The following is a 17516-nucleotide window of genomic DNA, read 5'->3' as shown; positions in this document are numbered from 1 at the left end:
ATCTAGATTTATTATTACCCTGCCTCGTCGGGGACTTGCCCAGACATGACTCCAGGCTCACGCAGAGGTGATTCCCGATCGAGGCCACGTGCGTCACACAGGTAGTTGTTGACATAATGGCAGGTTGGAGTACACATCCCACTGAGTGAAAACAGGTTGCTATATTTTCACCTTTACATATAAGTGATCCGCACAGTAACTAGCTTGTCGATGCGGCAGACTCTCTTTCACTTTCGATTCCTGCTTACTCGCCTGGACTTATAACTACTGAAAAGTTGCTCTACGAAGTCTGTGACGTTCTCGATGGCGAGTTAAACCATTTTTCAGCAGCCACCGACAACATGAAGTACGCTGGAAGTATGTGGACATAAACAACCAGTATCGTCGTCGTCGTCCTTCAGACAAGCTGTCAACGCGTGTCCATACAGGTACCTCTGCACGAGATGGTGTTTGAGCACAGATGGCTACCATGGGTTACCTTTGAGTGTGCTGAAGTTATGCAATGTATTTTCCGGGACAGAAGACTAACTGAAAAATGAGAATACAGTAAACTCTGCGTGTTACCATGTTATTCAATAAGGTTAAAACGAAAAAAACTAAGTTGTTTTGAGGTTTCAGTAGGGATGCTATCATAGGTTGGTTTACGTTTTGAAGCCATGTGTGACGGGGTTGTTTGTTTGTTTTTAAACTTAGGGAACGTTAGAAATTACCAAGATTATTATTGCATTTGACAGACTAACTTTATTCTGTCTGCAATAAAAAGACTTCCCTTTATATGCATTGGGTGAAAGCTCGACTTCAGAAAAATGTGTGTGCTCCAGATCCAGACTAAATGGACATACATGGCCTCAAGGAATGAGACAGAGGTTAAGAAAAAAAATGCTGTGCAGTCCCATGTAGAGTTTGGCAACCCTAGTCGTGAACCAATATTAGATCATCTGTGGGGTATTTTGTGGGTATGTCTATAGCCTCAGTATTAAATTACGTTGAAAAAATCTGGGTAAATGTTAAATGTGTTAATTCTTTATGGCATGTATTCAACAAGGTGCTGGTGACATTCCTCTGAGATTTTGGTGCATATTGACATGATGGCATCACACAGTTGCTGCAGGTTTCGCAGCTTCACACCGATGATATGGATCTCCACTTCCACCACCTCTCAAAGGTGCTCTGTTGGATTAAGACCATAATGTCTGTGGAGGGCTTTTCAGTGCAACGGGTTCATTGTCATGTTCAGGAAACCACCTTGAGATGATTTGATGTTTGTGACATGGTGTAATATCCTGCTGGACGCAACCATCAGAGGATAGATACACTGGGGTCATAAAGGGGTGGATGGACATGGTCAGCCGGAATTATGAGGCGCAGTTGGTAGTAAGGGGCAGCTCTCGTTGAGTTATAGATACATCAATTTTGTATTCTAGACATCAAATAAGATATTCTAGACATGCTATAATAATAATAATAATAGTAATAATAACGGAGAAAACGTACAACATCAAGACAGCCCTATTTATTTGCCTTTTCGTAAGAGACGTAAAATCATCTAGAATGCAAAAAAGTATTATTGAAATGACTATTTTTGAGTCATTTCTCCAAGGAGCAATTTGCATGATGTGACCACTTTGCATAGTTAAACAACAGACCTAGGCTACATATTTAAATTTCTGGTTTCTGAAAGTCTTGTACTTTGTTTTAAATACAGGAAATGGAATTCCAAAATTTGTTGCTAAAGGTGGGTAAGGCACTGTCTAAAGATGAAGTGAAAGCCTTGGTCTTTCTTTGCACTGACCTCCTGGACCAAAAGCCAAACAAGGTGGAAACGGCCAGTGAGCTCTTCTCCTGCCTGATGAAACAAGACCATCTCTCACCTGAGAACCCACAGCTCCTGACCGAGCTTCTGGTCACTACTGAACATCATGCCCTGATCCGGGATCTCTGTCTCGCTCCACATACAACAACGAGCTTTATTTCTCCCTACAGGTATGCCGTTGATGTTTCGCTTCGTACTGTTTCGTTTTTCTGATTTAGGTTTACATTGAAAAATAAATTTTAATCTGTAAAGCTATTTCTATCAAATGTTTTTCTGTAATTCCAGGAAGCTTCTTTACAGCCTCTCTGAAGAAATTACTGATGGCGATCTGAGAGAAGTGAAGTTCTTGTTAAACACGATGATCCCACGTAGAAAACTGGGGGAACATATTGTAAGTGCGCCTTCAGAAATGTGGTAAATGTAGCCCATAATATTTCATTCTAGTCCTTCTTTATAACAATGTGTTATGTGTACTTGTTACCTGTAGCATCGCCTGCCATACGTTGTCACATTTTCCTATGAACAAACCTGCAGAACTTCCGCACATACACTTCATTTTTCCATCAGTGCAAAGACCTTGTGTCATTTTCAGACTACACTGGAAGTCTTCCTGGAGATGGAGCGCATGGACCACCTTAGCGAAAGTAATCTAAACACCCTGGAGACCATAGTGAGGGAGGTGTGTCCCATGCTGAATGCTAAAATCAACCAGTTTAAAAAACAGCGAGGTAAGCTATTCACAAATCGTCTCTTGCTGAATGTAATTTCAGTTTCATTTGATTTTATTTTTGAGTCTATTTGCCATTCTGGTTACTTTTTTTTGTAAGTAAAGATGGAAAAGAAACACAGTTCTATTCTTTTCTATTTTAATTATGCTGAGGTAATTAGATTACTTTTCTGTTGGGACAAAAACACAGGTCCTCTAATCTGTGGGATTCCACAAGGTTCAATTCTAGGTCCATTGTTATTCTACAACTCACAACAAGAGTTGCCTCACCGCGCTTTGTATTGTAAGGTAAACATCCTACATAATAAGGAAAACAACGTAAACGATCACATCACACAACCTCGTATGAACAGCACATGGTGATGGCAGGAAGGAAAAAGTTATTTTTAACGTCTGAATTAAGAAACCTCCAGCAGAAGCTCAGAGAGGGGCGGCTGTCTGATGCCAACAGGGTGAGGGGAGGAAGATGGACCAAAACACTAACCCTGGAATAAATTATTAAATGCAGCTGTAATATTTTATTCTTCACTGTAACATCTTATTTCTCACAGTGTTCATTTGCAGACAGAGGCTTTCAGTTTGTGACACCCAGTCCTTCTGTTGACATTCTCTTTTTATTAATATTATTATCTTATTTCATTATTTTTATTCTGTTCTGACAGGTTGCTTTTTCAGGTTGTTTCTTTGTTTTTTTCCCATTCTATTAACTGTTGTACGGTGCTTTATGACTTTATGCCTGTGAAAAGACACAAGTAAAGTTTATGTAACCATAGCCTTAAAGCAGGGCAGGCATGCACTTTGACCATTTGCTTTAAATAGAGGGTGCTGTGTCTTATCTTCACTTCACTTTACAGTCACATTCCATCTTATTAATGGTTCTGTTTTTTGTTTATGTTTTTACTAGAGCGAAGCTAGGACTCTGTTTGCTCTGATCCTTATCAGGGCAATTGTCGATCTTTAGTGGGGAGGGGCCCATTTGGAAAACCAGCTAACTGTAAAAGTCATATTTCCTTTTGCATTCCATTTAGATGCTTGGATAGCCATATCTGGTTCGAAGCGGGCTTCAAATTTGTCTTAAGCTTACAGTTTGAAACACTACTATTATGGGTTGTTTTTTTTGTTTTTTTTTTAAGTTTACTTAGGTTATTTTTGTATCACTATTGCATACGAATACAAGCAAAGTCATTTAATACTCTAAATCAGTTTGTTAGAATCATTAGCTTCAGTCAGGAATTAGTCAAAGATTTGCTTTGAAATCATTTTTAATGATCTTTGAATTTGACTTTCCTGCATTCCTCTTATGGGGAGATAAAAAAAAAAAAATGAGCGTCAGTCACATAAACAGTGTCTCTCTTCCACAGTATGTCTTTGGTATCTTCATCCCCTCACCCACAACCGGTTGCGGCAGATGGCCGCCCCTCCCTGAGCCTAAATCTGCTGGAGGTTTTTTCCTGTTAAAAGGGAGTTTTTCCTTCCCTGTCGCAAAACCTTTTACCTTAGAATATAAAGCGCCTTGAGGCAACTGTTGTTTTGACATAGCACTGTATAAATTAAACTGAATCGAATGGGTTAAGCACTGAGACGAGCAGTCGTGATTCAAACAATAGCTAAACTCTTGTTTAGCTTTTTGTGAAATAATACCAGACGTTTAAAACATTGAAATATAATTGTTCCCCCCACAATTATTGCTCTTCTTTGCAGTCACCTGTCCCGTTATGACAACTGATGCTATATCAACTCAAGAAAAGGAGTCCGTCACCATGCCGATATCGCCATCTACAAACACACAAGATGAGGTGTGTGTATTTTTTTCTTATATACCGGTATGTGACATGCTTAAATCGTAATCACTGGTTACGGCCCTGGCACTACATTTAATTTGAGTTGGTGCCCTCCAGGCGGATCATTCTTCCCTTTGTATACTTAGTTTTCATTTCAGAGTTTAACTTGTGGATCAAATAGAAGTTTACAAGTAATGCACGGAATCATGTCTTCCCTGTAATCTGTGTCATTTATCTCTGTAGGGCTTGGGAACATATCCCATGACATCTGAAAAGAGGGGCATCTGTTTAATTGTTAACAACGATAACTTCAGTAAGTCCAGCCAACTAAGGAAACGGGAAGGAACTGAAGTGGATCAAAGTAAGCAAATTTTGGCAGTGAATATACGCTTCATGTTTGTGGTCCTGCATCATCCTTAGATCGTCTGTTTCTTCCAGAATGTCTGCAGAGTGTGTTTCAGTGGCTCGGCTTTAAAGTGGAGAGCCACCATGACTGTGACACGAACGAGATGCTCTCTGTGTTCAAGGAGCTTGGCAAAAGAGACCACAGTCGGTTTGACTGCGTAGTGTGCTGTGTTCTGAGTCATGGTGTGGAAGGCAGCGTGTACGGTGTGGATGGATCCACTGTCAAGATCAGTGATTTGACGGACCTTTTCAATGGATTAAATTGCCCGTCTTTAGTGGGCAAGCCCAAGCTGTTTTTCATCCAGGCCTGCCAGGGAAACAACGAGCAGCAAGCTGTCTTCATTGAATCTGATAGCTCTGCATACAGCTTTCATTGGACTGATGCTATAAAGGCTAAACAGGGTATCCCAAATAGTGCAGATTTCCTGCTGGGAATGGCCACAGTTCCTTTTCATGTTTCCTTCAGAGAGAGAACCAATGGCACCTGGTTTATTCAGTCTTTGTGCCAAAACCTTGTTCAGATGGTGCCCAGGTTAGTGAACCAAAATATCAAATATAATAAAATTTATTTATTTTTTAAATGAAGAAGAATGCTTTTTTACAAAAATGCTGTACATTAGCTCACCCTGTGTCTTATTTTTCCTAGGGAGTTTGATCTCATGTCAATCCTGACAAAAGTGAATGCAGATGTTAGCAAGAAGAGTGATCCGTATGGTCAAAGAAAGCAGATGCCTCAGCCAGCCTTCTCACTCAGGAAGAAGGTGGTGTTTCCGGTTCCCAACGTCCCTCCTCCATCTATTCACAAAGCATCGTCAAATTCTTGATTTTTGATTACTTCAGAGCTGTGGATGCAGATTAAGAATTAAATGCAACAATTTGTTGAAATGCAGAAGTTTTCTATCAAAATATTTTTAATGCAGTTTTGTGTAGAATATTTTGAATTTTAGTCCTCTGTGATCAGGATTAATGTTCTTAATAAATGTGGCTCTCGATAACCTCACCAGGTCTCTGTGGTAACTTATACTACTTATGCTAACATGCTCTCGATCAGGATGTTTTTAAGAGTTAAATGTTAATTCTGCTGTTAGAGAATGTTGTTATAATCCAACACTAAGTGCCATAGAGCTTATCCATTGATGCTAATGAATGAAGCCTTGCAGTGGAGTCTGCAATTGGATGTCATGTCTGTTGGCAGCCAGTCTGCTGGCACAGCTCCATATGGAGAATTGATTGAAATGTAACCAGAGTAATTAATATTGTTCATTCTTTAAAAAACAAGCAAACAAACTTTACCCCGTTTTGTTACATTCCTAAGTAACTGTTGTAAGTGAAAAGTGAAAATCAAGGAATACTGCATTACATCAAAATACAGAATCTACTAAAAAATACTTCTCAGTTTCTTTATAAAAATGTTTTGTCAACAAGCACTGTAATTCTAACGCACACCCATCCTTACAAGACAAAAACGCAGTGAAGGTTGAAGACTTGCCTTACACAAGAAACTTTGTAACGTCAGCCTCCTTAGTGATCCATCCACCTCGTGACAGTGAGTCACAGCTGCCTTTCCCGCAATCATTAACGCTTTAGATGTGTACTGTGTATATTTTGTAGTCAGTAATGTGTTAAGATTTAAAAGGAACCTTTTGACATTTAGCCTCGTTTGACTTTGTCTAATAATCGGGAGTCCAAATCTCTACAACAAAAATTGCAACAATTAAAAGTAAAATGTGACAAAGCTACGCCTACAGAATGTGTGACTCAGAGCGAAAGGCCTCACTCTGTTCCTGTACCTGCTCTGACAGGCTGCCTAAACGTTCGTGCTATCGCTGCAACACCTCAGCACGCAAGTATTTTCCACATACTGATAATCTGTTGAAACCATATTTCCATGTAACAACCAGTCACACTTGTCAATCAACCGCCTTCTCCTTTTACTGCATTGTTTGTTGCTTCTCCCTCCAAATGCTCGACTTCTTGCAGAAGTTTTTTGCTATTAAAAAATATTACAGGTAACATTACCATGGCAACATAGAGCTCATAGACATTTACTAAATAAGAGTTCCTCTTTCGCAGTTTAGACAGACTTCACTCGCTTGTTTTGTCTCCAAATGGCTTCAACATATGACAGAGATTTATGTGTATTGCAACAATTTTCACTCACTAATGGAGTGATCAGCACACCAACTTTAACTCTGAGTCTTGTTTATCGAACCAGACTGCAGCGGGAGACACTGAACCATATACTGAAAGTGCCAAAAACATGAGAACATTCTTAGCATTCAGTAATTTCCTTTGTTGAGCTGAGCAGCTCACGTGCTGAAAGTAATAGTAGATGTTTAGGTCTGACAGGGATTGCCAGTGCAACTTCTACAGAGACGTGACCAGGGAACACACTGAGAAAGTTGCTATGTGAGTGCATGATTTTTATTTTTTTTAATTGTTTTTGGGGGGTAAAAGGATAAGTCAAAACTTTGGTGGCTGAATTACAACAAAATATAACAAAGTCTGCCCCTCCAAAAATAAATTTTCAGGGAACAGCAGAAAGGAGGAGCACAAAGACAAACAAGGCAAAACATAAACTATGACACAACCCGAAGAATGACTTTCGTACTAGTCATGGCTGTGGGTTTTTTTGTAGGTTTGATTTGACTTTCCTGTTGTTATTGACCATGTCTGAGCTGCAGAAACCCTGCACTTGAACCTCTGTCTCCACCTTCAGGTCGAGTCCATACAAGTCCCTTGAACTGCTTCTCTGATTTGCTTGTGTCCGACTGACAGACACCCAGATCAGTCTCCCTGCCCTGCACTGCCTTTAGGATGTTAGGTGTGTATTATATGAGTTTATGGTAAAATTAAATGTAACTATGAATTTGCATAACTTTTCAGCCCACACTGGAGCTCTTTCTGGATGGACAGAGTGTTTGAATGACAGCAATTTAAGCAAGTTGTAGACTATAACTGAAATAGTGTGTCCCCTGCTCATTGAAATGGTCAGCCAGTTTAAAGTACTGCAGGGTAAAAGTTATAAAAGGACTTAAAATACAAAAGCAAATGGGTTTAATCTGGTTCCTAACTACTTACCAACCCCCTGACATTAAAAAAGCTGCCTGCTTTAGTAAGTCAGCAAGAAGTACATCTATAGAGGCAAGCTGGTGAGTTGAGGTCAGGATAGAATGAAATTCAACCATAGCTAACAGTGTGGCCTGACCAACTTTGGCTTCTACAGGCAATTTCATGTGTTTCAGTGGTGAATCAAAATGCACCCTAATTTCCAAACCCTTGTCCCTCGTTGGTGTTTCACATCCACACTGCACAATGAAGATTTACAGCATTCAGTTATATAAAACCACAATACACTATGCATACAAAATTACATTAAATACATATATGAGAAAAATATGGTCTAAGAAATATACACCAATGAATATTATTTCCAAAATTATGAATAATTGTGGAATTAGCCTTTGTTCTGATTTTCCAAATGTGGCATTTTACTGTGTGCTTTATTTAATTTTAGAATTTGCAAGTTGTAAAAGGTAATAAAGTGAACCCAGCTAAACTGATCTAACAAATATCAGCCTAACATTATTAGGAAAACAGTAGACAGTCATATCAGTCTTACACAACCTTAAGCTTAAAGCTTTAAGCTCAGTTGTCTTAAAGCTTTAGGTGTTTGGTATGTTTCCTTACTTCGGGCTCTTTCATGAGATTTCTCTTGGTTTAAATATAATAACTCGATTTCTCTATGACCGTCCTTTTGTAGAACCACTTGATTGCTTTGCACAACCTGCTTTCAGACAAATTTCCCAACATTTTCCTTTAGAATTCGGAGGCGTAGCATGTAATTCATTGCTCTTTCAGTGATGGTGAGCTGTCCTGGCCCGTATGCAGCAAAACAGACCCAAACAATGACAGCATCACCACCATGTTTCACGAATGGGATGAGGTTGTCTGGAATGCATTTCCTTATCCACCCAAACCACTTGTTATTTACCCCAGTAAATGTAATTTAAGGATTCATCTACTAAACACTGTTCAAACAGCCTTCTGGAGTACCCACATGGAAAGCAGGATTGTTCTTTTGAACTGGCTTTTTTCATGCAGAACAATATCAACGAACAATAAAATAAACATCAAATGAAAAACTAAAACAAAAAAACAGCAACTGGGAAATTACAGTGCTACCATTGCAACTTCATTAGATTTAATTGCATCATACTCTTACTGTGGGGACAGACCATAACCACCTCTACTCTATAGCCAGGCTTTAACCAGCAGAAAATGTTATCATTCTCAATCTATGATACCTAGTTTCCTGTTGTTTTGATTTATTTATTTATTGCTGTTTAAACAAGCATTGCTGTTCTTTGTGTTCTTTTTGTCAATGCCAGCTATTATATTATTATTATTATTATTATTATTATTATTATTATTATTATTATTATGTAGCAGTAGTAGAAATAGTAACTGTAAATTTAAAGATAACGCAATACAACGTTTTGTTTTTTTTGTTTTTTTACAATTTAATCTAGATTTTTTTTTTTATTTAAAAAAATGATCTAAAACATGTTTTACGGGGACACTGTCCCGTCCAGTTGAATAGGTAGGACTCACCGGTAGGTGGCAGTAAACGCTTTAGCTCACACATTCTGACGTGCGTTTGACCCGCGTTGATCCGGATGTTGATATAATGTTAAACTGGCGATTGTTTCCCCGGCGAAAGTACAGTGAGGAGTTGCTAGCGTTGACAGGCCACTTAATGTCCATCACAGAATCATTGCTAGATGTCCAGAAAAATATCTCATCGTCGTGTTTAAAAGTTGTTTTGGCCGGAACAGAGTCTGTAATCAGACCTGTGAGGAACCGTGAGCTGCAAACATGTCTCAATCACCAGCAGTGAAAAGCGAGGATGCGAGGTCAGTGTTTTATTGATAGTAGTTATGTGATTCGAGGTAACGGTGCACAATCAACCAAACCGCTTGCATATCTAGTTTGTGTCAAATAATAATGTAGTTAAATTAAAGTGCATATTATGGTATATTAGCTAGAAGCTACAGCTGAAGTCGTGCCAAGTATTTGGTCTTAAGTTGTATTTACGTGTTGCTTCTTTCACTAATCTTTTAAATAAATGGCGTTAAATAATAAAAAAATGTCTGCACTGATTCACCACAGCTATCCGCTCTGTATGAAAAGGAGACATCATCATCAGAGAGAAAGAGGTGGTAGCCAAATATCCTAGAGCTGTAATCAATGGGAATTCAGACATAACAAAGATGGTGGTAGAGGTACAACTTCCAGGGTTAAAAACGTGGGGCGATGATGCTGATAGCAGAGATGATGAATGATACCTTTTGCCTTCAGTGCTCCCTCATTCAACAAGGTGGTGAATGAGATTGTTGCTCCATACTGACATGACAGCATCGCACAGTCAGTTGCTGTCGGTTTGTTGGCTGCACGCCCATGATGTGAATCTCCATAGGCCCAATACCCTCCTTACAGTCTACAAACAAAGAGACTGACACTCACAGTTTTAAATGTATATAGTCTGAAAAGCTGCTTTGGTAATTTATGTGGCACATTGGGGAAACCTCTGCTATACATAGTGTGTGCAAGCAGAGAAAAAGAGAGCTTTTAATTTAATTCAATTTAATTTTAATTGTAATTTTTAGCAATGCGTGTCAGAATCATCATCATCATCTTCTTTTAGCTGCTCCCTTAAAGGGTCTCCACAGCTCATCTCCTGCCACCTGCCACAGCAACCATCTGTACGTCCTCTTTCACTACCTCTATGAGTCTTCTCCGATCGAGCTTGACTGATATAGGATGCCAATATTTGGTGATTTTAAAAAAGTCAACAACAATATACTGGAGAACATAATTGGGTTTTTTTTCTTTCAGACTCAAGACATGAACAGATTTCTCTAACATTTGTTAAGTGTTGGTATTTATTTGTTATTTATTGTTCTTACTAGGATAATATGACAATTTACTTTTAATAGAAAGTTTTTTTGCTGCATCAAGTCATGGATTACTTGTTTTTGCTCTTCAAGACTGCTTGGTTCCACTGTTTGTTGTATTTGGGGTTTTTGTGTTGCCAACACAACAAAGTGAAGGTGAAAGTTGCAAAACTCTGTAACATCAACACTCATACTATAGTTGAAAGATGTTTCTACTGTCTGTTCTTTACTCTTTTATTTATTAATTAAAATTTTCATTTATTAGCTGTTTGTAAAAGCCAATAAATGGCTATTTTCTGATACACTGTATGCAAATAGCTAATACCGGCTGATATATCAGTCGGGCTCTAATATGGAAAATGAAGTGGCATGTCACAGGAATTACAATAGTGTAGTCTGAGACATAATAGATGCAATTAAAACTTTAATAGACTCACTAGACTGCATTACTCAGAAAGGAACTGCTCCATTTACTTTACCATCCTCACTGTTAAATACTTTTCCTGTACATTTTCTGGGGTGGCTGTAGCTCAGGTGGCAGAGCGGATCAGCCACTAAACAGAAGGTCGGTGGTCGATCCCAGGCTGCATGCCAAATATCCTTGGACAAGATACTAACCTCATGTTGCTCTCTGATGCATCCATCGGAGTGTGAATGTGTATGAATGTTAGATACTTAGCACTTAAGCTTAGAAGTTCTTGTGTAAATGGGTGATTGGTTGAATGAATTAGCTGTATAAAGCGCTTTGAGTGCTTTTTGAGTGCTCGGACAGAGTAGAAAAGCGCTACATAAGAACCAGTCATTTACAAACTAAGACAGTATAAAGGAGTTCCTGTTCTTGTCAGTCGATAATGTCTCAGATGATCTGTGTCGCTGCCATGGTTATGGAACAGTGAAGAAATTGCAAAAAGTTCTTTGATTAAACTGTTATTTCATTGATTAATCATTTAGTTCATTATTCAGAGAAATTTTCAAGGCAAACTGGTAGAAAGTTGACTTATTCTGGCCTCTAAAATTCTGTTCATTAACAATTTTGTATTGACAGCCTTTTGTTGTTTGTTTTAAGACAAAAATTAGATATAATTACATTTTTGGTACTAGGGCTGATAAAACTGGGAAAACATGGACGTTTTCACTTTTTCCTTTATTTTATAAGCAGTTTAAGTGCACAATCAGTCATCCTGTTGTCATTTGTTATTCTGTCATTCAAATTTAATGAGTCAGTTATTACAGTCATAGCTCATAATTTGTCTGTCCTTGTGTTGACTACGTGCAGCTTGGATACAAACGAATCACAGAAAAGCAACTCGGGGAAAACACCGATACAGATCCTGCATGAATATGGCACGAAAAGCGGAAATCTTCCTGTGTACGTGATGGAGAGGGCTGAAGGAGAGGCTCACCAGCCCAGCTTTGTCTTCAGTGTGACAGTCGGTGACGTAAGCGGCATAGGTAGGCTACACTGTCACCCCTGCTGTGCTGATAGCTGGCTGTCACCGAATGAGGGCTTTTATTTGAGTTGAAAATTGCACCGTGGTAATTCAGAGAGAGTACCTCAGGCTGCAACATGTTCTTTGTCACTTTGTTGAATTTCTCTTCTGTTGCTGAAGCAAAGTGTTTAAATTCACCCTCTGTATCCCTTGTTTTTTAACAAAGATATCACACTTCAGGCATAGAAAAGTGCAGGTCCAGAGAAAAAGGGTGAGAAGCAGTTGGAATGCTCTTCATGTTGAGGTGATGAGAAATGACTTAGTGTCTGTATTTAACATCTGTCACCAAGCCTATGCTTTAGGGGAAAAAGGCTTCAAAGTTGAAGTCTTTTTTTGTTCTTCCCACTAGCCTCTCACACTTTACATTTGATTAGGATACTGTGACTTTCAGTTAGGTTTATTATTATTGCTGTTTTGATATTGTATAACACAGGCAACTGATTGGTCTTTTTTTTTCAGGTCAAGGTCCGAGTAAAAAGGCTGCTAAACACCAGGCTGCAGAGGCTGCTCTAAAAGCTATGAACATAGATGCTGGAGTCATGTAAGTAGAGTGTAATCATTTAAATTACTGGTTGGAAATAAAAGTTGTACTCCTCAGAGGTTTGCAAATAATGAATATTTGCCTCTTTCAATAGCAAGCGGACTTTGTGCTGCCAAATAAAGTTGGCAACAGCAAAGCTCTGATAATTTATGTTCATTTTCTGGGTAAATCGTCAAGGCTATAATTAGATTAATGAGCAATGAAAAAAATGAATTGCATCCCAAATTAGTTTCAGTCAAAACCATGCCAGTGTTGTGGCACTTTAACAACTCAATCTGTCTGCATTTTGAATCATTTTGGACATTTTATAGACTTCACACTGGCTGTTATAGCATAAAACACAAATGTTTAAGAATATGACAGGAATCTTTTACTATTTTCATTTGTTTAAACACTGAAGTCAAAACAGTAATTGGAATTATAGAAATAATGCTGGTTATGTTGTTATAGTGACATCTGTCAAAGGATTGGTTATAGTGTTGTGGAAAAGCCATGACTATACACTCCTTGTGTATAGATTACTATCAAGGAGTCAGACTTTCCTGAATTTTTTAAGATGGTTTTAAGCAATAGTTCCTCAGTCTTTCTGAAGGTCATTCAGAGTTACTTGTTTTTTTAAACATTGGCTGCTCTTTCACTCAGTTCAGTCCTTGTATGTCATCATCACTTTCAGAAGATTCTTGTTTTTTAAGCCATCTAACACTGACCTATGAATCATTCAAGCAATAAAAAGCTACATAACTCAAAAAATAAACCATTTTTGTGGCTACACTTAACAGATAACATAGCAAAGGACCAATTTTGGATGATTCCAAAAAACCTATTAGCTAAAAACTTCGAGTATCTCAGACTGGTGTGCAGTGTGTCTTTATAAAATTTGAAGAAACTTAAGGTTGGAAAAAACAAACAAACATATGAACAATATTTGGTTTAAATTGTCATCACTATGTATAGAGAAGGCCACGACAGAGGCATGGTGAGTGTCTACAGCCATCAGAAAGATACAGTGGGGATTCTGTCATGGCTTGGAGCTGCATTTCAGCCAGTGGTGTTGGGGATCTTGTTAACTATCAGATTTTGATCCACCCAGCAGTACCATCTGAATGGGCATCGGTTTGGCAACCACTTTATTTTTTTAGCAATTACAATAATACATCTGGCAGCAACACTCAAAGAAGAGCTCTGAGTATCTGTCAGAAATCTTTTACTATTCCTGAAGACTACTTATAGAAATGACAAGAAAGCTTGACAAGAGTTTAGGCTGTGCTGGAGAAAGATGCGTTAAAGGTGATCATACCAAATATTGACTGTCAAGCTTCTTAGAATGATGTGAACTCTGTTATTGCCTTGTACGTTTTGTATGTCAATGCCTGGTTGTACATTTGTTGTACCAATTTACTATTTTCCTAGAAAAATGAGGGTTAACTCAAGACTTTTAGCACAGCTCTGTATTTATGCTGCAGGAGGGAAGTCAGCCTGAGAAATCTTAGATTAAATCTTGTGCTTGTAACTTGTAGCGCCTACTAAATACTATGACACTCTTGTGATTTCTCTTTAATTCCAAGCAGGAATGTTCCTGGGACGTCTGACAGTAATGGTGTGGCAGCAGAGACAAACAATCATCCTAACTCTGTGGGGTTACTCCAGGTGTGCCAGCCATGGCTGTGTTTATACAAGAACATTTCTTCCATATGTATGAAATGAACTGTGTTTCCCTCATGATCTTTTCTTATCGTTCACATTAGGAGTTAGCATTACAAAGAGGATGGCATCTTCCTGAATACACAGTTTTGACAGAGGCTGGTCCACCACATAAGAGAGAGTTCACAGTTATTTGTCGATTGGAGTCCTTGTCAGAGAAGGGTGCGATTATTTTTCACGTTCAAAGAAAAATTTCTAAGATTTTGCTCGTTTGTCCTAGCTTTCTATCTTTTTTTCTCGACAGGTGTAGGAAATTCAAAAAAAGCTGCAAAAAAAGTGGCTGCAGAGAAAATTGTGGCAAAGCTTCAGAGTCTATCAGGCTGTTCTGAAATCACATGGGTATGTCGGATCTTTCTTGGCTCATTTGTGTGACGTCTACAGGCAACTTCAACATTTCAGGCAATTTCTTTTGTGTTGTGATGTTTTTACTTTTCAGGGTCCTAAACCAAGTGTGCGATTTGAAAACTTAAGGAACTCGATGGCAGAGAAGATATCTTTACTGAGGAGAAACCCGCTGAGCATTCCCAACACAGACTACATTCAGATGATGTTGGACCTTTCCAATGAACAAGGCTTTGAGGTCACATACTTTGATATTGGTAAGAAAACAAACTGCATTTGTATTTTTCTGTTAGCAATACTGGTGCCTTCCACTCAGATTATGTGGTTCCCAGCTTCCCTCACTCACATCAGATTCAAAGAAAAACTCCCGTCGCCCTAATCATAGAACGCATTTAACGTCTTGATTAAATACTCAACTTTCATCCCTTTTTAAAATAATAAAACTGGGTCATCTATGCAGTTGTGCTTTCCCAAATGAGGCCATGTACCGCTCCAGTGGTTAATACTGAGAAATTTTCAGAGTAGTGGGGCATTTGTGAGGGTGTTAGAAAAAACAACAAAAAAAACCCCCCCAGATGTGAGGTTGACGAAAGACATTTTCCATACATTACGTTACACCTGGGATCGGATCGGATGCCTTTTGCCTTCACAATTGCCATAATTCTTCATGGCATACATCCAACAGGGTGCTTCAAACATTCATCTAAGATTTTGGTCAATGCTGGCGTGACAGCGTCACACAGTTGCTGCAGATTTGTTGGCTGCACACCCATGATGTGAATTTCCTGTTCCACCACAGTCAAAGACATTCTATTTAATTCAGATCTGGTGCCTGTGGAGTTCATCTGAGTACAGTGACCTCGTTGTCATGCTCAAGAAACCAGTTTGAGATAGTTGGAGCTTTGTCCTGCTTCATGTGCTGCCCTATTATCTTTATGCAGTGGCAGATCACAACAATAGTCAACTCAAGGCAGTTTATATTGAAATGGAAAAAACAACAATCCCTTTTAAGCAAACACTTGGTGACGGCAGAGAGAGAGAAACTTTCTTATGCCAACTATTCACAGTTAGTGTGAGACAGAAGAAAAGAGTGAAGCAGAAAGAGCATAGGTGACTGAACAGTGAGGCTGGTGTCAATAAGACTTGAATTATCTGCTCTTCCCAGAGTTTGTACGGGTGCTTGAAATCCGTGAAAGTTCTTGAATTTTAGTATTGTCTTTTCAAGGTTTGAAACATGCTTGAAGCCGTATTTCATTCACTACAAATAACTATCTGACCGAATAGTTTTCTTATCAGGTAGAGAAATAAAACGAGTTGCAAAGTGTAAAAGCAAAATTTCTCCACCTGGGCTGCCATGCACCACTGTGTGACCCCGCCCCTCCGCCGAACAGTCGGGGATGAATGCACTAACTTGCTGTTTTAATGAGTGTTTGATAGAAAACGACACTGGTGGACTTTGGACTCTTGAGTCACATGACAGGTGAGTCCTCAGGGGCGTAATTTCCAGGGGGGTTATGACCCCCCCCCAATAATCAGACCTAACCAACAAAATTATGAATTATCTTGCATGAATAGGCGGTTGATTTCTTTACTCCAGTTATTACCAGCAAAATAGTTGCATGTTTAATCATCTGGGAATTTGCCCAGATTTATTTATTTATTTATTTAGACAGAGATCTTGACCACACAAATGTTCAGCACAAAGTTACACCAATGTGAGTCCTAGAAAATAATTTTCGAGTATGTGTACATATCACGTGCTATTATTATTATTATTTTGCTAGCTATCAAACGTACTGGAGAAATGATTGAAATGCACTGAGTGTGATGCAGTACGGCAGCGCTATTATAGCAGTTAGTTATGGCATGGTGATTTATGGAATATGCTGTAAACTTAGCTAACATTATTTAGCAGTAGCAGTAACGTGAGTTACTTCACTCAAGTAAAAGCTTTAAACGTTAGTCTGATACTTAACTAGACAACTTATGGCATAAGGAAATAATGGTAATAAGAGGGACTGATCCATATGGACACAAAGAATAGCCACTTTTTTGTGCTGCCGAAGTTCCGAGGCTTTCATTCAAAATCTTGAGCACCTACACATTAAACAACTTAAAAAATATAAATGGCTTCAAGCTCACATTGACGCCTGTGGGACACTATCAGCCACTGAGACAACAGACAAATTTGAGTGTTTTAATATATGAATATTTCACACATTAAGGCTGCCTGTTTATTTAAGGGAGATGAACAATACATTATAATTTTACATAATCATATCACAGATGATAGACTAAAAAAATAGATTTGAGGTAGATGCTTGTGCATTCTTAAAGTCTTATATGTTGAACTGAATTGAGTATGTCATCTGTTCAAAGGCTCTCCCAGTCAGTGCTGTTCTCCATGCCTGTCTTACTGTACATGATGTTATTAGCACAAACACTTTAAAGGTGATCATTTATGACTTTAACAATAATACAGACAGCAATGTAGTCCAATATCTCACAGTTAGTTTTATTGGGAATTAACTTTAACCTGTTTGGCCTTCAGGGGTTTTCTGAGCTTTCTGCTCGAAAATGAAATGACCAAAATAAATGTATTTCTCTGCCATTACAGATTGAGGTAAACAATATTTGTATCAAAATAAAGGATATGGATATGGATATTACCTGTCCACAGATTCATGGTGCAGTAACTGCTCTTTTAACTGTCTGGTGTCTTTGCTTTGTTTGGTGTTTGTAGACATGGTTTACATGAG

General features: G+C 38.6%; 2 protein-coding genes across 3 annotated transcripts in view; both read left to right on the top strand.

Moving 5' to 3' along the window:
* The first annotated feature begins 82 nt into the window (after nucleotides 1-82).
* Nucleotides 83-5726, top strand: casp10 (caspase 10, apoptosis-related cysteine peptidase). Of its 2 annotated transcripts, XM_042220404.1 has the most exons (9): nucleotides 124-428; nucleotides 1046-1165; nucleotides 1706-1983; nucleotides 2099-2204; nucleotides 2406-2541; nucleotides 4242-4336; nucleotides 4565-4682; nucleotides 4760-5258; nucleotides 5373-5726. In XM_042220404.1, exons 2-9 carry the CDS (start codon nucleotides 1136-1138, stop codon nucleotides 5548-5550), a joined length of 1440 nt encoding a protein of 479 aa, XP_042076338.1. In that variant the 5' UTR covers nucleotides 124-428; nucleotides 1046-1135; the 3' UTR covers nucleotides 5551-5726. The 2 variants fall into 2 exon arrangements, with proteins under 2 accessions (XP_005921510.1, XP_042076338.1); XM_005921448.3 differs by lacking the exon at nucleotides 1046-1165 and having other exon boundaries at nucleotides 83-428.
* A 3679-nt stretch (nucleotides 5727-9405) lies between these two features.
* Nucleotides 9406-17516, top strand: part of prkra (protein kinase, interferon-inducible double stranded RNA dependent activator) — a 35057-nt gene continuing 26946 nt past the window's right edge. Inside the window, exons 1-7 of the mRNA XM_005921449.2 lie at nucleotides 9406-9642; nucleotides 11960-12135; nucleotides 12633-12714; nucleotides 14283-14361; nucleotides 14460-14577; nucleotides 14660-14754; nucleotides 14852-15014. Coding sequence (XP_005921511.1) covers nucleotides 9605-9642; nucleotides 11960-12135; nucleotides 12633-12714; nucleotides 14283-14361; nucleotides 14460-14577; nucleotides 14660-14754; nucleotides 14852-15014 — 751 coding nt within the window. The 5' untranslated portion in view covers nucleotides 9406-9604. The remainder of the gene's footprint in view (nucleotides 9643-11959; nucleotides 12136-12632; nucleotides 12715-14282; nucleotides 14362-14459; nucleotides 14578-14659; nucleotides 14755-14851; nucleotides 15015-17516) is intronic.

Source organism: Haplochromis burtoni, unplaced genomic scaffold (genome assembly GCF_018398535.1).
Source record: "Haplochromis burtoni strain Fernald_Lab_line unplaced genomic scaffold, NCSU_Asbu1 Contig_48, whole genome shotgun sequence".
In the NCBI taxonomy this organism is placed as follows: Eukaryota; Metazoa; Chordata; class Actinopteri; order Cichliformes; family Cichlidae; genus Haplochromis; species Haplochromis burtoni.
This window is presented reverse-complemented; position numbering and strand designations above follow the sequence as displayed.